The 22040-nt window shown below is 54.0% G+C and overlaps 6 protein-coding genes across 8 annotated transcripts; all 6 read left to right on the forward strand.

Moving 5' to 3' along the window:
- Positions 1-423: 423 nt before the first annotated feature.
- ABB37_05858 (hypothetical protein) lies at positions 424-3370 on the forward strand (the record flags this gene model as incomplete). The annotated part of the gene is made up of 1 exon (XM_015804041.1): positions 424-3370. Exon 1 carries the CDS (start codon positions 848-850, stop codon positions 3368-3370), a length of 2523 nt encoding a protein of 840 aa, XP_015657175.1. The 5' UTR covers positions 424-847.
- Positions 3371-4959: 1589 nt separating this feature from the next.
- On the forward strand, positions 4960-6990 carry ABB37_05859 (hypothetical protein; the record flags this gene model as incomplete). The annotated part of the gene is made up of 1 exon (XM_015804042.1): positions 4960-6990. Exon 1 carries the CDS (start codon positions 5953-5955, stop codon positions 6988-6990), a length of 1038 nt encoding a protein of 345 aa, XP_015657176.1. The 5' UTR covers positions 4960-5952.
- Positions 6991-9269: 2279 nt separating this feature from the next.
- On the forward strand, positions 9270-10814 carry ABB37_05860 (hypothetical protein; the record flags this gene model as incomplete). Of its 2 annotated transcripts, none has more annotated exons than XM_015804043.1 (1): positions 9270-10814. In XM_015804043.1, exon 1 carries the CDS (start codon positions 9459-9461, stop codon positions 10812-10814), a length of 1356 nt encoding a protein of 451 aa, XP_015657177.1. In that variant the 5' UTR covers positions 9270-9458. The 2 variants fall into 2 exon arrangements, with proteins under 2 accessions (XP_015657177.1, XP_015657178.1); XM_015804044.1 differs by having other exon boundaries at positions 9275-10814.
- A 1591-nt stretch (positions 10815-12405) lies between these two features.
- On the forward strand, positions 12406-16351 carry ABB37_05861 (hypothetical protein; the record flags this gene model as incomplete). The annotated part of the gene is made up of 1 exon (XM_015804045.1): positions 12406-16351. Exon 1 carries the CDS (start codon positions 12512-12514, stop codon positions 16349-16351), a length of 3840 nt encoding a protein of 1279 aa, XP_015657179.1. The 5' UTR covers positions 12406-12511.
- Positions 16352-17571: 1220 nt separating this feature from the next.
- Positions 17572-18313, forward strand: ABB37_05862 (hypothetical protein; the record flags this gene model as incomplete). Of its 2 annotated transcripts, none has more annotated exons than XM_015804046.1 (1): positions 17572-18313. In XM_015804046.1, exon 1 carries the CDS (start codon positions 17675-17677, stop codon positions 18311-18313), a length of 639 nt encoding a protein of 212 aa, XP_015657180.1. In that variant the 5' UTR covers positions 17572-17674. The 2 variants fall into 2 exon arrangements, with proteins under 2 accessions (XP_015657180.1, XP_015657181.1); XM_015804047.1 differs by having other exon boundaries at positions 17615-18313.
- Positions 18314-18849: 536 nt separating this feature from the next.
- On the forward strand, positions 18850-21316 carry ABB37_05863 (hypothetical protein; the record flags this gene model as incomplete). Its single annotated transcript, XM_015804048.1, has 1 exon — positions 18850-21316. The coding sequence occupies exon 1, from the start codon at positions 19826-19828 to the stop codon at positions 21314-21316; it is 1491 nt and encodes a 496-aa protein (XP_015657182.1). The 5' UTR covers positions 18850-19825.
- Between the last annotated feature and the right edge of the window lie 724 nt (positions 21317-22040).

Here is a 22040-nt window from a genome sequence, read left to right on the forward strand (position 1 = left end):
AAGGGTGGTGTGAGGGTTTCTATCAGCTAAAATTGCTCCCTTCTCTCTCTCTCTCTCTGTTGGAAATTTTGGTTCTCTTGTTGTTTCTCTGTCATGCCCGTTGCTCACGATGCGGCTATGGCATCCGTCTTTGTAGATCACTTTGAAGGAAACTGCCATCCTTGAAAGTGTTTTCACCGATTATCCCTGGGTGCGTCGCCCTCCCTTTTTTTTTTTCAGGCGTGGCACTGCGATTGCGTTTATGAAAATGGACTCGGTGCACTTTCGGTGCGGGTCGCTTCGATGCTTGTGTCACCTTCGCACACGTTGTCTCTCTTACTCCTCGACTTCGCATCACCCCTTCGCAACGGCTCTTGTTTTCTCGCCTTACTCGTCTGCGTCTTTCTTCCGTCCGCTGTCTCCTCGCCGCATCATTTTGTGCGTAGTAAAAGAAGCTGTTCCACTGCACAGTCTCCACCCACCAGAACGCAGCAGCGCCGTCGCGTTGTGGTCATCGCGGAACGCTGTTTTGAACGTGTTTTGATTATCACAGCTGTGGCGGTTCTTATCTGAAGCAAAGCGACTTACCCGCACACGTGTGGTTGGCACGATTGTTGCTTTGGGGGGGGACTCCCGGTCTCTTTGTGGGCATCTCAACCACTACATATATGTGTGGCGAGTGCACCTTTGGGTTTGACTGCGGTATCTTTGCAAACGTCACTGCCTGCGCCGTCACTCACACACACAGACACGTGCAGATCTAATATCTTTATATTTTGTGACAACACGCAGTGTACCCTCTGGAGGTCGCTAAAAAGGGAGGAGTAACTGCCTTCTCCTTCTTTCTCAGTCTCCGTTGTGCGGGCACATGTCCACTCTTTCGCCGGATGGGGTCGCCTTTTCGATCTTCGTCAGTAACAAGCGCCGCTACGTAGTTCCCGTCAACGCACAGGGGGAGCAGCTCGGACCGCCTCTGCCTTTCCGCAACGCAAACCGGCGCAAGAGGAAGGGCTACGGTCCGGGCAGCAGCAACACCTCTCTCACGGAAGAGACGAGTTCGCCTTCGACGTCGCCCCTCGCTGATGCGGCGGCGTCACTCGAAGCCATCAGTGCCTCGCTCAGCTCCGACAGCAGCCACTCCTCTCCGAGTCGCAGCGGGCGCCTGCACCTCAGCCGCTCCGTCAGCTTCCTAGACAAAAGCACCGCCGGGCCGACGTACACGGAGCCGATCGACTCCCGCGCGAACAAGGAAGGGGCCCCGCCGTCCATCTTACAGAAGAAGAGCAGCTTCCGCATTACGCTGCGGCCTCTCTTCGACTTCGAGTACGAGCCGCCGCACCAGCCTCGTGACGACAAGAAGGCAGAAGCGGGGGCGAAAACAAAGGTGGAAGCGGCAACGGAGGAGGATGCGGTTGTGACGACGATACCCCTACACGTACCGGAGAGCGGGCCGCACCTGCCCTCGCTCTCGCCGCCCATTAGCGTTCCGGAAGACTGGGAAAGACCGCGCTCACCGCCATCACCGCTCGCACCGCACCGCAAGAGCGATCCTGGCATGCGCTTTGTGCGAGGCAGCAACGTTGCAGCAGCGGCGATGCCCGCCCGTGCGCCGCCTCCTGCCTCAGCATACGAGATCACAAAGCCGATTCCAGAGACATTTTCTTTTTTGACAACAACGTGGAGAGCAGAGGAGGCAGCGGGGGAGCTTACCAAACCTGCACCTCCCGTGCCAAAACCGCAGGAGTACGCGCCGTCTCCGTCGAAGGATGCCGTTGTCTTGGCTTGCACGACCATGTCATCGCCACCGCCAGATTACCTTTCCCGTTTGATGCCGCAGAGCTCCCTCCCTCGCGCCCTGAAGTCCGAAACGAAGGCGGCTGCGCCGGTCTCCCTCACACCCGAACCGCAGACGAGTGTGAAAAGAGTGGCACCGACGGCCACAGCAACACACGCACCGAGGCACCGGTACTACCGCCACTCCACGCGGCATCATACCGTCAAAGAAAAGGACGCACCGCCCAGCCAGAGCGCCACGGCTGCTGCGTCGGAGCCGAAGACGACGCAAAGGAAAGAAGACGTTAACATGCAGGGGGCGGACAGAGAGGAGGAGGAGAAGGTGGAGGGGCGGCAGCGGGAAGACAACGCGATCTCACCAGCGGAGCAGAAAAACACGCTCGTGAATGTGTTCCCCTCGCAGAAGCCGGAGGTGTACGAGTTCGATAGTCCGGCATCGCACTCCTCAAACTTCCACTTTCCATCAACTGCGAAAGTAGCGGCGGCGGCGAAATCAAACGAAGCGTATTCCACCATCTCACCGAGCAACTCAGCAGGTCGCCACTCCGCCTCTCCACGTCTCGGCGGCTCCCCTGACTTGGGCGAAACGCAGCTCAACAGCGCATTCGGCATCTACGAGGAGGTGAGCGTAAGTCCCACGAAAGCGATCGTCAGCCCTTCCGCGCAGTCGAACGAAGATCATTCCGTAGCGTACCGTTACCGCAGCCCGAAGCTCCTTACGCCAAAAATGGCCGTCTTTCCGGCCCGCAAAACGCTGCCGACTACGACAGCGGCGCCTGATGCGCACGGCGGGGAAGAATACCGGTGCGCATACCAGTCGCCTCCACTGGACGCTGTAACCCCCACGCTGCCGCCACCTCCACCACCGCCATCCGCTACCCCGACACCACGCCATCACGACTATGAGATCCGCGACCCATACACCGCGGAGGATGCGGTGTCTCGCAGCTCTTTGTTGGACACGACACTGCCACCCAAAGCTAAACGGCTACCCAGAAGAATCCCAGAACGAAAACCATCTTCAGACTCGTTTGTTCTTCCACTGCTCCTCTCCATACCTTCGCTGGTCTCACTGGTGCGACGAGGTACTCCACCGCGGTCCGTCTCTCTCGCCTCCTCCCGCAACAACAACTCTGCTTCTCCCGCGGGCAGCTCATTACTGAGGACCTCCTCGCCTGCCGACAGTAGCTGCTCCTACGAGTACGGCAGCATGCCCACGCTTTCCGACACGCTTTCCGGTTATGAGGGTGTGGAGTCTATCTCAGTAGAGAGCCACACCGGCAGCAACTCGAAAACCTCCACGATGTACTCCTCCGGCAGCAAACGTCGTCAAAGCAGTAGCCGGAGTCTTTGGTCGAAGATGGTGCGGCGCCTTCGCATGCCGCTGATCTCGAAATCATCGGATGAGGAGGTCACCCCGATGCAGCAGCTCAACCGCTATCGTAGTCGACGCGCCCTCGCCAACTCTCGCGGGTACGGCGAGTTGCGTGTCGAGGAGGTATGGAGCGGGGAAAGCAGTCTTTCTTCTGTGGAGACGGAAGGGCCAGCCGACCCGCTGCGGCGTCATCGTCGTGCGAAGAAGAGCAATATTTCGTAATCCAAAGGGGATGTGCAAAGAATGACGGTGATAACGGTCTTTGCCTTTGTCGTGAGTGGGTGCGTGAATCCGCACATATCTCTATTCCTTTTTTTAGCTTTGTGGGTTGTGTTATCATTTGTGCGTCTTCACCGGTATTTCACACCTTTTCCTTTCCTCCTTCTCCTCGCTACGTCTTTCTTGTTATTTCTCGCCTTCGCGTTTGAATGCGGTGAGAGTCTCTCTCTCTCTTTCTTCCTGTTATTTCTGAGGTATATTCCGTAGGTCGAGGGTCAGCGGGTGTGTGTTTTTGTTATTCTTGGATTATTTTTCCGTATTGTGCCGTCTCTTCTACTCGTTCTGCAGAGTCACTTTGGCAGCTCGGCCTTTCTTCTTTGTTTCCCTCGTATTCTGAACTTCGCGGCATTCCCAACCCTGCGCCTGTTGTGTTCATTACCGATATTATTCTTTATATTATTATTAATACTATTATTGCTATTGTTATGGTTATTTCGAAGCGACGGTATAAGCCCGTTCGCATGTCGATTGTCTCTTCCCCTCCTTCCCGTGCCACTTTCCCGTAATTGTAGAACCTTATGTATATGTTGCTGGTGAATGCAGATGCTGCGCTGAGCAGAGCTGACTTCCTTCCCATGTTTTTTTCTTTGTTTTTAACTATACGTCCCCCGTCTCATTGTATCTTCTTTTACTGTTATTATTTTCCCATTGTTGCGAGTGGTTCTGTTGCTCCGTCGGAGGGAACGGCCAGCACAGAGCGTGACACGCGCTTCTCTGAGCAGCCGCCACTATTTTCTGGATTTCTCATATTGTTTCTTTTCCATTTGCGTATCGCATCTCCCTTCACGTTTTCTTTTGTACTCTTCAATCAAATAATAAATATAGCCTTTCGTCTTTCTTTCTTAGAAACCCGAGAGAGAAAAGCTAGGCCTAACCGTCTGTGTCTTTGTGTTGCCGTCTGTATGGTGTTGTATGCGTCACCTTCTGCGGTGACTCATTTCTGTACGCGCCTGGATTGGGCGAGTTGTCGTGTGCGGGGAGTCATTTCGATCCCTATTCTTGTTGTTCTTTTAGCATCATTTCTCATTGTTCTCTCTTTGTTTTAGTCAAGTGTTCAATTTGTGTTTAGTGTAATCGTCTTTCCACGTTTCTCCGTCTTCCTGAACGCGTGTCTCTCACGTGTGAGCTGTATTGTGTTCGCTTATGGAAAAAAACAATGAACCCTGCCGTGTAACCCAATAGGCTGAGATGCACCGGAAGTCGGCAGCGTTTGCCTGGCAGTAAAAGTATAAAAATGGACGTGTACGCCGATCTGAATGTTCCTTCTATAGTATTGTCGAAGAATGGTGAGAGTTTCATCAACGTTAGATGCATCGAGAGTTTATCGGATATCATCCCTTGAAGCTGCTCCCTTCGACTCCGTAGTGCGTTATAGAATCGGTGTTTATTTCTTTCTATCCAGCTCCTTCTACTTACAAAACAAAAACGTTGTTTTTCTTCCCTCTGCGCTCCTCTTCCTTCTCTTCTTTCCTGATTTGCTGTTCACCTTCCCCTTTTCTTTGCTTCGGGGCTTTCCATTCCATGACCTTCAAAGTGTCAAACCTGTACGCAACGTAAGCTCATATCTGCCTCCTTGTTGTTTTCTAAGCTCTCTTTGGTCAGGTATCTCCACGCGAGCCATTCATTCGCCCCTCAAGTACGTTTAATATTTCCCAAGTAAAACCAAAGACCAATACACAGGAAAGCAGGTCTGCGCAGTGTCAACAACGCGTTGTATCATCTCTGTTAGCAGCCGGCATTTTGATATCTGAATTACAATACCAAAGAAGAAGGGATCAAACCCATATACACACGCATTAGACATTCGACACTATCAACACCTGAAATCACCCCTTCCTATGCCATTGGCCGCCGCCCTGTTTTGATGGGTGTTTTATCTAGAAGTGTGCGTTTTTTTTTTTCTAAGTAGCCGCTGAGCTTGCATGCACCGAATTTGTGTGTTCAACTCTTCTTTCTTTTCTTATCCTTTTGTTTAAACCTTGAAAGCTACTCACCTCTTTTCTTTTACATCTCAGTTCTCGTTGCTAATCGATCCGTTGCTGCGTGGCCTCTGTGTGGTGTTTCTCCATGACCCCGCTGTGGCACTAGAGAGCACCTTTTCTGTTTTCCCGTGCTATTTCTTTAAGCACTTACTTCTTGTACTTCTCTCCCCCTCCTCTTTCCACACGCACGCACCCACCCGGCCTAAACGAGACAAAACAAAGACTCCTTCGCGTGCTTCTTTTCTTTATTATTATTTATCTCTTACTAGTTTGCGGGGTCGTCGTTGCTGTTTATTTCAAGATCTTCCTCCTAACCAGACTTCACTGAACGGTGAAGCGAATCCTACACTCCTCCTTTCGACGTCCTTTGGGTGGGATTTCGGTTCATGTTCCCGGTCTAGCGCGGCTGCTGTTTTCTTCTACTGTCAGTTGTTGCCACTTCACTCATACTGTTGCTTGTCGCCCGATTCGGGACGAGAAACCCAAGAGGCGAAGCGTTCCCTACGAGCGGGGTTTTTTCTGGTCTCTTCTCCTTTCTTCGTGATGAACTCTTCTCGCGGCGATGACGACTTCAGCACCTCGCAGTTCCGCTCCATCAGTGAGGTCAGCGATCTGCATGCACACTACCTTCGCAGCAGCAGCTCCGACGTACAAGTTCTTATCGACACCAACACCTCCACGTTGTACGAAGGGGAACGACTTCCTTCGCTGATCGCCTCGCGGTGCTCTTCTCGCGGCTCCGTCGTGCCGTCGCTGAACGATAACTTCATCGCCGTCCGTGACACAAAAGTCGGTGCGCATCACCGCAGCACGTCCAGCGAGGCCAGCTCCGCCTACGTGGATCACTGCGGGTGGACAGACGCGAGCATCGATGCGAATACGGCGGACGCCCGTCACGCCATCCAGCCGGCTCGTGGCACGAAGAGGACAGCGCTTGGGAAGCAGCCTCTGCAACCTGAAGGGGTGGACCCTAGGCTGGGGACTGCGCACGGCAGCGTGCGGAACCCGTTTGCCAAGCCAGGCCCTGTCGGGACGCTGCCCTCACGACCCCAGAGGAATTTGGCAGACGTGGGGCGCAAGCATTCCGTACGCGTCTACGCCCCTCCCGATCCCTCGGCCCTACCACGCAATGCCGCTGCACAGCCGCCCCCACCGCACGAGCGTGATCGATCCAGTGGCGCAACTCCACAGCAGCTCGCAGAGATGCAAGCGCAGAACGGACGGCGAAAGATGCAGCTGCGCCAACCGCAGCCGCAGGAGCGGTTCATGCAAGTGCATTGCCTCCAGCAGCAACAGCAGTACCAGCAGCAGCAGCGACAGCAACGTTTTGATCTCCCAGCTCCTCTGAGCGAAACTCTTTCGAACGAAGCGCAGCACTCGCAGGTTCCGCCGTGCGCCAACCCACGGACGGCGACGACCAACTCGATGAACGACTCAGCCGGTCTGTCCTCGTCGTTGTCTCCCTCACGGACAAAAGTGCAGGGCAACGCGGTGTCTAAGAAAAGGCACTTTTGGTTCTGCGGGGGAGCGAAGGGAGATGTCGCCCCTCACAACCGTTGTGGCTCGTGGGTCTCCAACTGAATGAGAGGGAAACTTCACTGCATGCTTTGCTCAAATGGCAGAGGTGGTGCGTTTGGCTGTTGCGACAGGGAAACACGGTTGCGTCGTTCATGGGAAGAGAAAAACAAAACCGCCTGACAACTGTTGTGAGGAGCGAGCATTGCATGGTGAGTTGTACTGAAGTACCTCAATGTACGCATCCCATTGAATCACCCAACGGTACCATTGCTCCCTACTTGATTGCCTCTGGTGAGTATTATTACTGTTCGTTTCTTTACTATTATTATTATTTCTTGACACACGGAGCTGACGACGCGCTAGGTCGTGTTCGGCCTTCTCCCTTTTTCCCCATTTTGGTAACTCTTCTTTTTTTCCAGTGTATTTCTGGAAAACCATTCTCTTCTTGCGCTCACGCATGCGAGGGACGACATCTTCGACTTTCTTTTGACTTTCTTCTTCTCTGCCCCACCCACGTCGGCAACGTCAGCCGTTATTCATCGCGGTTTTCTTCATTCCCTTCTTCTACTCTGTTGCATGTGGTGGCGTGGTTCCACCACCTTCCAAGCTCGCTGCCTCCTCTTTTTACGCGTGCGCGTGTATATATATATATGTGAGTCTAATCTACTCCAGCAGCAGTTCTGTGTGCTTCCTGGTTTTGACTTCGCAATATTTTCTTTTGACTTGGCGTATATGTACTAGCTGCTTTTTTCTTCAATGCTGCGTTCTGTTTGAAAAGTAATAATAATAGTAACAGGAAGAAGCGTCTATTATCCCCACGGTCTGCTGTGTGAACGGTGATTTATTGGATAGCAGCTTGATGAAGCAGCCGCTGTCGAAGGAAGCAAGTTCAAGATACCACCGTGTTGTCTGGTGTCACTTGAGAGAATACGGTGGCATTCATTTCCTTTAAAATGGTATCTGTTTGTTACTTTATATTAAATAAATTCGTGTCTATTTTCATGACAACACGATCAAAAGTTAGGCACAGACAATTCTGTTGCCTCCCACCACCACAATTTGAACTGTTTGCTCCCCCCGCGCCGCCCGACATGGATTCGGGTTGGTTGGTTTGTTTGTTTTGTTTTCTGTAGTTCGTATAGTGTTATATATATATATCATCATCATCATCATCGTTGTCTAGCTGAACTTACTCCCATTTTAGTGCTCCCCCGCCGGTCTCTTTTTCTTTCTTTCTTCTCTTCTGCGACTTCATCTCCGCATCTCCTCTCATTGTTTCGTTAAATCAGAGTATTGTGTGTTTCTCTTTTCGTTTGTCTAGACTGGTTGACTCGAGGAGCCACTGCTGGTCTCTCTAGCAGTCCCACCTCACCGGGACCCGACATGGCGCGCAGCATTCAAAACACGCTGCCACGGGAAATCTCCGATGTATTTCTTTCTTCCTCTTCTTTCCCCCTTTGCGAAGTCAAACGAAAGAAAGCAGTCACTCTCTTGGCTCCATGTGCAATCAACGCCGTTGTCATCAGGCGTGCATTTCATTTCTGTACGTGTGTCGCGACCACAATAATAAACGGATGTATACGACTTTTCTTTTCTTCCGAGTGGTGCGTTCAAACAGTGCGGTCTTCTTTGGCTTTTCCTTTTGTGCGTGTGCGTGCGTGCGTGCGTGTGTGTGCAGTTGTGTGAAGGGGCATGTCCCACGGTGCTTTGTCGCACGTGAAGAACGGTGAGGTTTGCCGACGTTACGTGCACGTTTATTCTCCCACTGTTGGCTGTGCGTTTATTTGCCTTTCCGTTGTCTTCTATATCTCGCCTTCGCTTCCGCTCATTTCCTTTTTTCTGTCTTTTTTCAACGCGGAACAGTCGTTTTTTGTTTTGATTTTGATTTTGTTCTCTTCTTTGTTTTCTTTAACGCGGGCACACACATATAGTTATATATCGCAATGTGTATGTATACCTGTTGTCGTTGTTTTCCACCACAGTCTGCAAATTCAACCAGATAAACGCTAAAAGCAAAAAGCTGTAACCTGGCGCGTTCGAGCACATGTGTTTCGCTTTCCCTCGTGCTCGTAGAAGAGGCAACGGTCTCTTTCTTTTTTTTTTCTCTCTTGGGTTCAAAACCGTCTTGCGTCTCGCATCTCGCGCATGGTCAACGTGTGTATTACGGTGTCTACTGTTCTCTGCTGTTGTTGCTCTTTCTTTACGATGTGAACTACGCCATTCTCGATGCTCCGGAGAGCATTTCCATCGCATCGCCACTGCACACAAATTTTACCTCACCTGTCTCTCGCTCTCTCTCTTTCTCTCCCTCCCGCTGTCCGCGTGTACGGCATCGATCTTTAAGTTTAGAGCACGCACACTTGCAGCTTCTCTTTAACTTGCTTCTTTTCTTTCTCTTTCCCCCTCGTTTTCGTTGTCATTGAGCTGTTTTCTTGGCGCTGTTGGCCTCTTCGTTGTTCCGGACGTACGGAGACATTTTTTGGTTATTTTGTTTCTGGGGATCTTGTATATATACATATTTAGTCATCGCCATGTTCCGCCCAGCCGAAGACTCGATGCAGCGTGTGATGGGCTACGGCGCGCAGCGTGGCGCCGTCCACGACATGGGCATGATGCTCCGCATGGAGGAGGAGCAGCAGATGATGATGCAAATGCAGGAGATGGAGATGATGCAGATGCAAGCGCAGGGCGGTATGCCGTACGGGCAAGACGGCACGCGGATGAGCCAGCAGGCACCCATGATGTCGATGGACGCGCAGCAGCAGCAGCCACAGATGCAGCAGACGCAGCAGATGCCGTACATGGCGACGATGGAAGGTCAGAGCCCACAGCAGCCCCCACCACCGCCGCAACAGAGCAACCAACGGATGATGATGATGGACCAACCGATGCAGGACGTGAAGGGCTTCCCGACCGCACCGGAGTCGCAGCCGTCACAGGTCGGCGGCTCCTCGGCCTACGGTGGCAGCAGCCTCTACAATGCTAACCCTTCCGACAACAACATCGTAGGTGGGGTGGGCAACGGCCAGCCGGGCTCTGTTTACGACGGTAGCAGCATGTATGGCAGCGGTGGCGCCGCAGAGGGGCTGCCCAGTGCGGGGCCCGGCGCCTACTCCCTCTACGACGGATACCATGACAGTAACATGCGCGACCTGCCTCCCACCTCCAACACGATGGCCCCGATGGATAAGGCGGCCGTGCCTTCCGCACAAGGCAGGCGTCTCACGCCGAGTGCGAACCACAAACCCGTCACCCCTTCGGCGGGGAGGCCGGCGAGGGAGAGTCCGGCAGCAGGAGCGGCAGTAGGACCGGCGAAGGGGACGACGACGGCCTCGCCTGGGCAGCAGCGGCGCCTCTCCGGTACGGCCGGGGCTCCTCCTCCGCAGCCGCAAGCGGGCACCTCGGCGCTGCAGCGTAAATCCTCCAGTGCGAATCTCGGCGAGGTGGACCCGGCGAATGTCAGCTCCCACCGCAGTCGTGAAATTCGCCAGAAGAACAGCGAGCTGAAGCGGCGCAACTCCGCTTCTTTTTCCGGCAACGCGGCACGACCGGTGGAGCGCAAGTCGTCATCTTCGTCTCTGAACTCGAAAGACAGGAAAGAGAAGAAAGACAAGAAACGCTCCTCTTCCTCCTCCTCTTCGAGGGGTGATGACCGGGACAAGAAGCGTTCTTCCTCATCGTCTTCGAAGAGCAAAAACAAGGACCACGAGAAGAAGCGCTCTTCGTCGTCGTCGTCGTCATCATCGACGCATAAAGACAAGGAAGGCCACCACCACCACCACCACCATTCCTCCTCCTCGTCGTTGTCACCATCGGGTGGGCGACACTCCTCCACGCCTGGAGAGAAGAAGAAAAAATCCACATCCACCTCACCAGCTGAGATGTAGAGAGGAATCTCGCTTTCTTTCCAGTTGGTGCGTGCACGTTGGACAGCCGTACCAATATATATTTATATGAAAGGGAGAGGGAGAGAGAAACGAGTAGGTTTTCGCACACGCACGCGTGCGTAGTTGATTTTTGTTTTTGGTTTTGTTTTTTCACTGCTGCGTTTTCATTGGCTGCCCCATGTGCACAGAACTCTCGGAGTCCCGGCGACTGCAGCTTCTTTTTTCTTCTTTTCTTGTTTTGAAGGCAATCGCTCGACATATGTTTCGTCTTCTCCTCGGTGTCTCTTGGCTTGTGTTTCTTCCTTCTCTCTTTTTGCTGCCGTATCTTTCACCGTTTGGGTGATAGAGTTTTGTGTAGTGATGTGTTGAGGCAAAGGGTTGTTCAACTCTATTGTATTTAGTGCCTTTTCATTAGCTCATTTATTGCTATTAGTATTCTGAGCTCCGTTGCCTCTCTGGACCGAGCAAACGAGTGATAGCGATTGTTGATGTCGCATCTCTTTCGTGTGTTGGGTTGTTTTTGTTGTTTTTTCACACCCCGTTTTCTCGTTTGTCCGTCAAACTCTCTTCCTTTGGATGTATTCTTGTGTTTTTCAACAATATATATTATGTGTCTCCGTTGCAAGGTCGTTTGGTCACTGCGTAAAAGCACCCCGCGTAGTTCTCTTTCTCCTTCGGTCCTCAACGCCCACAGGTGTGATGATCTACGCTCTCTTTTTTTCTTTTACCACGACCATGCTTGTTCCTCCTGTTGCGTGTTTGCATTTCTAGTTTCACCATGTGACATAGTTTTTCTTCTTGCTGTCTCTAGTTGTTTTTTATCATCGTTATTTTTGTTGTTTGATTCGCAGTGCAGAGGCTCGCTGGGTTCCGCGAGCTTTTCTGAATTGTAGCCTCCGCGCTGCCCGACGTGCCTTTCTCATCGTTCGCGAGGTAGACGAGTGGTGCACAACTCCTACTGGGTGTTTGACACTTGTCCTGCGCAAGATTGGCCTTTCCCTCTCTTCGCTTTCTCTTATTGCCGTAGATGATGCGCACACTATATATATATTTATATATATATATGTGCGTGTGTGATGCGCGTGTGCGTTGAATTTGTGTTCTCGCTTCTTTTTTTTTTTCGTTTCTTGGTTTGTTACTTTCTGAATCGCATTGAACCGCAAAACCTTCGCAAAGCAGAAATACCTCTTTCCCTTCGCCTCGGGCTGAAAATGAAACACCATGGCAAGGACACGGCCGCCCACTGTCGGTGAGGGGCTCGTGGCAAAAGTCCTCTCCTTCTGCTTCACATGCAGCGTCATCTTCACTTGCGGCTTTGTCAGGTTGTTGTTGTTTTTTGAGGGGGGGGGGAGTTCGTTCGTGCGAGGGATGGGGCACGCTTTGCTACTGCGTGGTATCGGTTCCGGCTACAGTGTCGTACAGACATGAGAAGCGAGCATTGAAAGTAATCACGTATAAAGCGGCGCGTAGTGCACCCCCACGTGAAGCGCTGAGGAAGGCGCCGCCTGCCAAGACGAACAGAAACGACCGCCATATTTCTCCTTCTCTCATTCCTTTCCTCCTCTTTCTCAATTATCCACTCGAACTGCGCAGCTGCGTTGCCACCTCTCTCTTGCATTCTCCATTTCAAGCGGCATCGGCATCTTTTTTTTGTCTCCTGATTTGATTTCTTTCTATTAATTCCTCTCCATAGTCGAATGACGAGCCCCCTCTACTCCTATAACGGCAGCAGAGACTTCGGCTCCCCGTCTGCAACACTAGGCGGCCCCCACGCGGGCATTGGGTGGGCTGATGCATCGGTAAACAACGCCTTCGATTTGCAGGACGAGGTCGTGAACGGCGCCCTCAAGAATCACAGCAGTCATGACTCCTTCAGTTTTGCGCCGGAGGTTCAGCAACGGACACGGCCTCCGTCTCTCTCGACACCGGCAAGAGTAAACGCTGGAGAGGGTGCGTTGTACCGGAAGGCGATGCCGGTTAGCCAGATCGGCGGTGGAGATGGGCCGCAGAGATCACGTGATGACCTTCGCCTCAGCGTTGATGCCCTGCAGCCCACCGAGTCCGACTCTCCGCTTGCCTCACCAAAACTGGGCACCGGCCACCGTGAGCGAAGCGCAGACCGCTACGCGTACTACGGGCTGCTGAGCGTGGCGTCACCGACGAGTGAGGTCGGCTACCGTAGTGACGATGACAGACTGCCTTTTCTGTCCAGCGGATCTGTCCAGCGCGGAGCTGCACGGGGCGACTCCGCATCGTTTGGATACGGCAGCGGAAGCGCGCAGCACACGACCACGTCCCCCCTCCCGAGCGCGTATTCGACTTTCACCCGCATTGATGGAGCATTCACAGCAGGGAAGAACTTCAACGACTTTGCCGAGGTGAGTCGACACGGCAGTGCACCATCGGCGCCTCCGCCACTGCGTAGCACGAATAGGGACGGGCACATGGGCACACTCGACGGACAAGGTTCCCTCTACGGTGAAGTAGAGCCGCTGCCCCTTCTCAAAGGCTCCATTGAAAACAAGACCGCATCAAGGCGAACTTCGTACGGTAAGGATGCGGCGCGGCTCAACAGATCGGGAGCCGCCGCACCAGGCAGTCGCTCGACCACGCTTTCAGGTCTACCGGAGTCACCAGAGGCAGCACACACCGTCACACACAGGCACACGCACTTTCACGGCGCGACCGGTGGTGGGGTCGACAAGAACTCGCAGCGCAAGGATGCTGGCGCATCGCTTCGCGCATCGACTTCAATTCGAAGCGTGTCCTCCATCTCCAGGTGCACGCAGAGTGATGGTGACCTGCGCTGGCGCTCGCGCAGCCGCAATACGGATCGTGGCAGCCCGGATGCGCCGCTCGGGTCGTCGCCGGAGCGCCTCAGCCGCGCTTCCTCCGCGCCGTCGCCCGTCACGGACGAGGACAACGAGTACTTCCTCTTTGGACTGACGCAGATGCCGTCGGTGCGGCCGTGCGGGACGACGACGGCAAGTCGGAGTCCGGTGCGCATGAAGGGTGTGGTGGAGGCGAGCACGAGTGTCACCAGTCGGTTTAAGGCGTTTAGTAAAGCACCGTCGGCGCCACCACGGCAGAAGCCCGCCACTGCGAAGGAAAGCAATGCTCCGTCCTACGCCGTCGCGGACTCGCCTGCGGCGGCGCACCCCTCGTACGACTTAAGTTTCATTCATGGCTTTGGTGACGGCGAAGAGGGCGGCAACGGTGCGGGGCGGGAAGAGGAGTATCCGTTCGACTACAGCACCCTCGCGCAGCCTCCTCCAACACAGCAGAGCAATGAAATTGTTCCGCACGACTCCGGTGATGACGTTCTCAAAGACGGAGACTACGGCGATTTGATGGGTGCGGCTGCTGCGGTGCCCGTGGAGAGGACTAAGACGCCGTCAACAACGCAGCAGCCGTCCTCCTCCTTAAGAGCTCAACCGAAAACGAATGGCACGCACATGCCGGCACCGCAGCCCGCGACTCGCAAACCCGCCGCCGGTCTCAGCACCTTTCGGCCTCTTTCTGTGGCGACCGGGGGGACACCCACCTCCACCGCACCGGCGCCTCTCGAGAGGCGAACCTCCCCTTTTGAACCGGTCCCCATGACGACCTCCGCCATGAGCGCCAGTGGCCGGCGCTTCTCCTTCGACGGGCCGAAAAGCGAGAGTGCCGGCAGCAGCACCAATCAGCAAGGTCACCTGTCGCAGTTATCCCCCCCTCTCTCCAATGAGAAGTCCGGGTCCATACGCAGCCCCGTGGGGGCGGAGAAGAGCTTCGAGTCGCCGCCGTCGCTCTCGTGGTCGACCTCGACGCGGACGCCGCGGCCACCGTCGCAACACGCAGGAAACTCCACCGTCGCCGCGGCGATGGGGGATGTCGTAAAAGCAGAGGCGGACACCGCGCCTTCTGCGGCGCCCACCGCTTCCCTTGGCACCGCGACGACGACGCTGTCAGACATCAAGAGCGGTGGGGCGGATGGCGGGATGCTCCCTCCGATCGTACCCGCTAGTCGCAGATCAGCCCAGCGCCCCTCTACCACCCGCAGCACCACACCGCCTGCAAAGTTGCCTTCGCCGTCGCATCATCGCGTGCCCCACGCAACGGCCAGCGATGCAGCCACCAAACCCGCTGCGCTGACGGACGCCTCCCTCTCGCCCATCGCCAGCGACAACGACTCCGTCGACTCCATCGGCGCCAACGAGCAAAACGCGCTTCTCCACAACGCCCTCCGCCAGGCGCACGGCGGCGTGCTCATCCGCACCACAGTAGCCGAGGCGGACCTCCTGCCCTCGCAGAACGAACCGTGGCCCCTGCGACCGCCTCCTCCAGGGATTATGATCACACATCGCGTGTTTGATCCGCAGCACCCGCGTCCGCGCCGGCCCAAGATGCGCGAGCTGCCCGGCGGCAAGCGTCAAGCGAATTGGGCTCCGCCAGAAACGCACTACTCCACCACCTTGGCCGACCTCGCCGCGTACGAAGATGAGGAGGACTTGGCAGCAGCCGAAGATGAGGAGGCGGGGGCAGAACAGGCACGGCTGCGTGCGATTCAGGACTTCGAGGACGATATTTGGGCCGGGGAAGATGCGCGGATGCCCAATCTTTCCTTGCCTGCCGAGGCTTCGCCGGATACCACGGCCGCCGCAGCGAGTGCGAGTGCGAGCGCGAGCTCACCGCTGCGGCCACTGCTGCAAGCCGTCCCTCTCTCACACAGTCCCAGCAGGGCGCCCTCCCTCCATTCGAGTGAATTGAGCAGCTCTCACAAGTCGAAGTCACCCGTGATGCGTGCCTTCACACCACCGCCTACGGCGGCGGCTGCCTCGCCTTCTCTAAATGTGTTACAGCATGCAATGGACGGTTCTTTCAGCGCCTCCGTCAACCCAACCAAACTCCACGGCGGCATCGTGGTGGATGAGGTGGAGAAGGTGCGGCGCATGCGCGAGGATGCCGTCTTTACGCCCGCTCTGGACGACGTCGACTCCATAACGCTTCGCCAGACGCCGCTGTCGGTCAGCGCGAAGGCCGGCTCGTCACGTGCGTCGTGCAGCCTTCTTCAGGCGGATGTATCATCGAGCCCTGCTCAAAGCAAATCGCCGGTGCTCGTCCCGCGTGGCTTCAATCAACGCCCCATGAGTCCGGTAAAGGGTGAAGAGGCGCCTAACAATACCAACGACAATAAAACTCTCAGCACCTCCGGCTCGAACCGCGTTGCTGTGGGTCGGCCGAGCTCGTTGTCAGAGAACAATCGGCACTCGTCGCATTCAGTGCGCAGCGACTCCGTTTTGACGGACTCCAACGGCAACTCGGTCCTCCCGCGTAGCACCGCGATGCCAACCTTCGCACGCATCATTTCTCAGCGCTCCGATGGAGGTGGCGGTGGTGATGAGAGTAGCGCCAACCGTCGAGGTCCACCTGGTTCACCCGGCCCGAGCCCCCGAAGCACCAGCCGAGACAGCCTTTTTAGTGAGTCGACTGATCGAAAATCGGCAGTTACCTTTGCCGAGGATGAGCCGGAGAGCAACTCCATGCGCCGACGGTAGAGCAACGCTCACGGTGGCATTGTTTCTTTATTCATTTTCCTAATTCTGTGTCTTGTTTAGCGGACGGTAGAAGAAAAGATCGCGCAGCGCCTCCTTCTGTTTCCGTACCCATGCTACCGTTCTCACGGTTTTCTAGGTGCGTTTGGCGCGTGCTTGGTGGAGCGAGCCAATGGTAGCAGTTGGCAGTGGTTTTCCCCAATTTCCATTTTTTCCTCAAGTAGACTTTTTTTACAGCACTTTTCTGTTTGCGGTTCTCGCTGATTATTTCTCCGTACCATGTCTCCTGTATGTATGTGCGCTTGTGTGAGTGTAGGATTCGCTTGCTAAGCTCGGGTGGAAATCGGAGGTGGAAAAGCGATGAGAGTTTCAGTGCTCCAGCTACTCGCCCGCGTTGAGCGCGACGCTGTGGTAAGCGAAATGACAACTTGTGTTGACATCGAACATTCGCATCGTAACGACATATTAAGATCCTTTTTATTATTATTTGCTACTTCATTTTTCTCTTTTGACCGTCAAAATGACGGCACTTAAAACAGGTGTTCATTGCTTTCCTGAATGTGCAGTGTGTTAGCTGATGTATCTTCTACGAATCCGCGTTTGTACTACGACTCAAGTCTTTTTTTTTGGGGGGGTGGATGTGTGTTTCTTTTTTTTCTCTTTCACCTGCTGACGTTTTCTTTACTAATTCTTCTCGGACGGCGTACTTTGACTTCATCGCTGTTTTTCGTTTTCGCTCCCCACTGCGTGACCTCCTTGACACTTTTTTATCGTTTACATTCGTTGTGTATCTGTCTCACCGACCTCGTTCATGTGCTCTCTTCATCTCACTGTTTTTTCTCTTTCTTTCAGGTTATTCCCATTCTACTTCCGCGTTATTTATTTACTTATTTATTTGCGGTTTGTCCACAGACGTAGTCGATGTACTTTCGTGCTCGCTGAAGACTAAAAGGGAAAAAGAAGGGGGATTTGAGCTGTGCGGCGATGTATGTTGCTGCGTCTTCACTTTGTATTTGTGGAAGCGGTGGGAGCTACTCTGTCTCTCGCCGTCTGATCATTGTGCGGTCATCGCTCTACCGCACCGTCGCCGCTCGAACGCGTGTTTGCGTCGGTCTTCCGCGGTACTGCTGCTCAGCAGAAGTACCTGTACGCCACGATGTTGTCCACCGCTCGCCTTTGTCGCCCCTCCATGCTCCTCCTCTCGCCATCTCACACCACTTCACAGTGCCTACCTTCTGATTTGGCAGAGAAACTCGCCACCGTTGAAGCGACAGAAACTCCCAAGAAAAATTAAAGAACCGCACCGGAAGATAAGAAAGATTAACCATGCAGAAGCCGCATTTAGCAAACAACATTCCATGCTGTATCGTCATGGACACGTCCGCGCTGCTGGATACCCAGTTTGACATGGTGGAGCTGCTCTCATGCCTGCTGCCCAACTCCCCACACGTTGTCGTCATACCTGAGGACGTGTGGATTGAACTGAAAGGGGTCGCGAACTCAACCGACGGGGCCACAGCCTCTCGAGCAGAGAGCGTGACGAAGGCGCTGGCGAAGTATCCAGACTTCCGGTCGCACGCCACACAAACACCCGCCCGCAAAACGAACGCGGCAGGTGCGTCGTCGTCTTCGTCTTCCTTCGCCACCGCCAACGCAGCAGCCGGCTCTCGTGGTGTGGCCGTGCTGCAGAAGTCGAAAGAGACCTTCTACCCGCTAAAGAAGTTTGCCCGCAACCGGGACACCAAGATCGTTGCCTGCGCCTACTACTTCACGGTGCACGACAGCAACACGTTGGGCGTTGGGGACACGCGGAGCTGTCCGCTACGCCGGTTTCGCTATGAGAACGCGTTTTTTGTCACCAACGACGTGGTGCAGCAAATTAAGGCCTCTCCATACAAAATCCCCACGATTGACAGCTCCGATTTGAAGCGCCACTGGGGACACCTAGGGCACTGGGAATCGTAGCGAGAAGCTCTAAAGGAACGGACCAAAAGGCTTTTGCGGGTGAGAGGGTGAACAGGACATCCGATTTCAGAAAGCGCACGTTTGTGTATGTGGGTGCAAGTGCGGGAGCGGAGTGTGAGTTCTCGCGCCGACTGCGTATCGCTGTTGGTGTTGTCTTGAAAAATCAAATGTGAGAAATACCACCTGGCTTCAGAAGACGTTCCTTGATAACGGAGGAATATGTGAGAGCATCTTTGGTGCTTCCTGCACGGTTGGATCTACTAATATATCGCATGTGAGACCTTTTTTAAAAACAATTTAGTTATCAATGCTCGCTTCAGCCCACAGAGCACCACTTGCGGCACAAGTACGATTGTTAGCGTCGTTTGTGTGACGACACTGCCCAAGCGGTGCATCGAATTCTTGACGAATCGCTATTCGCATCAGAAAACCTCCGTTGGTGATACGTGACGATTTCTCCATCATCTTTATCCAAAGTTGTTTTTTTCCTATCCTCACTGCTATTCCTTTTCTGCTCTTCTTTTTACTCCAATTTAAGTTCATTATCTGGATCACAGTCTTTCAGCAGCACTGCACACACTTTATTTTTGTTTTCTTTAAAGAGCTCGCTAGAACAGCTTCTTATACACCTTCAGCAGCCCCCACACTTTCTTTTATATTTTCGCCTTCTCCTCTCTCTCTCCCTATTTACTTCTATATAAATATACACGCCTTGAAATGCGTGCGGCACATCGCGACTTTCATTACGCTGCGTAGGTCTTCTTCTTCCTCTCTCTCTCTCAAACTCCTTCTCTTGTTATTGTAACCGGTTCTCCGTTGTTGTCTTCACCATTTACAGGTTGTGAAACAACGAACGCTTTCTTATCTTTTCGTTGGCAACGGAGCCGCTACCATAATGAACTTCACTTATTCCAAAACGCTATTATTTCTACTATGATTTGCTTCCCTGCTGATATTCTGTTTTCTCACATCTGTTCGCTCTCTTGTCTCTCCAGGCCGCTCATTTGACGGAGAATTCGATCCACTACCTGAGTTCTCGTAGCGGTTCCTTTCTCTTGTGCTGCTGTTTGTTTATGTTTATTTCTTTGCTTTTTTTAAAGCTTGTCCTCCCCTTGTAGATATTCATCAGTACCCGCTCAACGTGGAGTGCAGACTTCAAAAGTCAGTAAACGTCAAAACCCTCTCTCTTTCTCTTTTTGGGAAGACCTTCACCACATACACCTGCTAACACGTAGAGGTAGCGGCACCTGTTCGCCCGTGTTCGCTGCTTCGCGACCTCCCCTTACCTCTTTGACAATTCAAGCCGCTGTTAGCACAACCGTCTTAGCTAACATTTCTTTTTACTTCTTTTTTTTTTTCTTCTTTCACTGACAGCGCCGAGGAGGATTCGAGAGCGTTTTCTCAACAAACCCACACGCACAAGCGGAATTCTCTCTCTACTTATTTGTATACTTTTATATTCTGCAACTCTGCTCTTTTATTTTTAAAAATACCCTGCTTCTCGCCGATCCAATGCGGGCCGCCCGCCCACACGATGCAGCTGCTTCGGCCGCCACGACGGCGACATCACCACCTCATCGCGGTCGTGCGGCAAGTGCGACGCTGCCGCGGACCGTCGTCCGCCTCGCTCCTGACTTTCGCCCAACAAAGACGCGCAGCAACCTCACCAAGCGCTCCGAAGGCCGCTACAACGAGCCGTACGCCGCCATTGTGGAGCAGGAGGATGACGTCTCCGTGCTGTGCGTGCAGCTCACGGCGCAGCGTCAGGTGCTGGTCCGCCACATGCCGGAGCGGGAGTGGCAGCGCATTGTCCGACACGGCGAGGAGGTGTACCCGGGCCAGGAGGGCGAGAGCAGTCAGCATCTGGTGGCTCCGCCGGAGATGAGTACGCTGCCTCGCAGCTTCCACGTGGAGATGCAGGCGGCCTCGGCAAGCAACATGAATCACCGTGACAGTCTCACGATTGCGGCCGCCACGGCGGAGCCGGCGGTCTTCGACTATTTCATTGCCCCAGAGAGTCGCGTAGGGATTATTGATGCAGGACACCGCCCATCCGCCTTCGCGTATTTGCGGCTGCACGCCCGCTACAAAACGTCAGAGCTGCAACGAATTGCGCGGGAGGACTGCCGGGCCACGCTCGCGGTGGAGCGGCGCAGCGTCTTTCTTCGGCAGTACCAACGTGACATGCAGTGCCGCCTGGCGGGCATAGCTCTCTACACGGTGGGCAAGGAGCTGCCGGAGCAGTTTGTGCAGACCTTCTTCATGCTGGTCGAGAACGCACAGGCGATGCGGCGCTATCAGGCCCGAATGGCGGCGAACAATTCTCGCACGCCGGTGCCGCACAGCAGCAACGGAAGCCGCCGTGGCGCGTCGAGCAATGGCCGAGACGGACGCTACCTCTTTACGCTCGACCAGGGATGTACCAATGGCGGTGAGCGGATGCCATTTGCCGGCCAGGCACCCGCCGACGGCTTCGTCGTCGTGACGTTCGGGCAGACCCGCGACGCCTTTCATGCGACATGGCGGCCGGGGAGCGACGCAGGCCGCTTTGCGTGGATGGAGGAGGACGACGATGACGCGAAGCCTTTTGTGCCCTACGACTACGGAAGTGCAGCGTACCTGCCACGGCCTGCGGAAAGCAACCTCACCATCGCAGAGGAAAGCGGGGACGTGGACGTTGGGCGGTGCCCTTCGCCGCCTCTCCCGCGCTTCCCGGACGGGAAGGCGTTGCTGAAAGGCAGTGGCGTGGCATCGAATGAACAGACGCCGTTGCGGAGGCCCTCGAGGTCGCCATCCTCGTCACCCCCACGCACCGCGCAGACCTGTGAAAAAAGAAATACGTGCAAACGTCTGCGTTCGCGTTTCGGCAGTGTGAATGCGCGGACAAACCAGTCTTGCACACCGTCGTCGCTGCGTCTGCCGCTGTCCCTGCACAAAGGCGGCGAAGGCACCGCTGGTGGACGTGTCCTGGTGCCAGCGCAGGCGTCGGTGCAGGTGGCGTAAATGCTTGGGCTCACCACCAAAAACCCCAGACAAAGAAAAACCTTTCTATCGTATTTAAGATGTGTGTAGGATGCGTTACTTCTGCAGCGTTAAAGACCCTCACGTACATGCTTGCAAGAGCAATATTTCTCCAACCATTTTTTTACTATTGTCTTCGTCAGCGCTTGAAGGGAATTTGAGATGGTTACCTTTTCGCAGTAGAGGTCGACGGAATACCTTCCTTTGAAAAACGATGCCGCAGCGCCTTTCCCTTCGCTACTAAAAAAAAATGTTTAACAGTTTTTTAGTGTACTGCGTTGGTGTGAGGAGCAATGCGCTTGAGCTATATCAACGCCGGCACTCGAGACCTTTTCTCCGGCCTCACGCTTACCTTTTTTGAATCATATTGATGTCCCGTCCTCGATCTATCTTTATTATTATTACTATTATTATTATTATTATTATTATTTCGAACATGCATTTTGGGTAGTTCAGTTTTCGTGTTGGGAGTTTGTTAAAAACAATTCTGACGACGTTTTTCCTTCCATTTACGAAGACAAGCACTCACCGCTGAGTTTTCTCTGGTACAAAGCGAACATATTGATCCGTTTCCCTTCCTTCCTTTCGCCTCTCTTATGTTTGTACGGCGTAGGAGACGCAGCTTGTTTTTCTCTCTTTTTGCGAGTCCTGTTTCTTCTCTTCAGCGCGTTTGAATTCACTTACGCTTCGTTTCTTTCTCATTCCT

Source organism: Leptomonas pyrrhocoris (assembly GCF_001293395.1).
Source record: "Leptomonas pyrrhocoris isolate H10 chromosome Unknown, whole genome shotgun sequence".
Lineage (NCBI taxonomy): Eukaryota > Euglenozoa > Kinetoplastea > Trypanosomatida > Trypanosomatidae > Leptomonas > Leptomonas pyrrhocoris.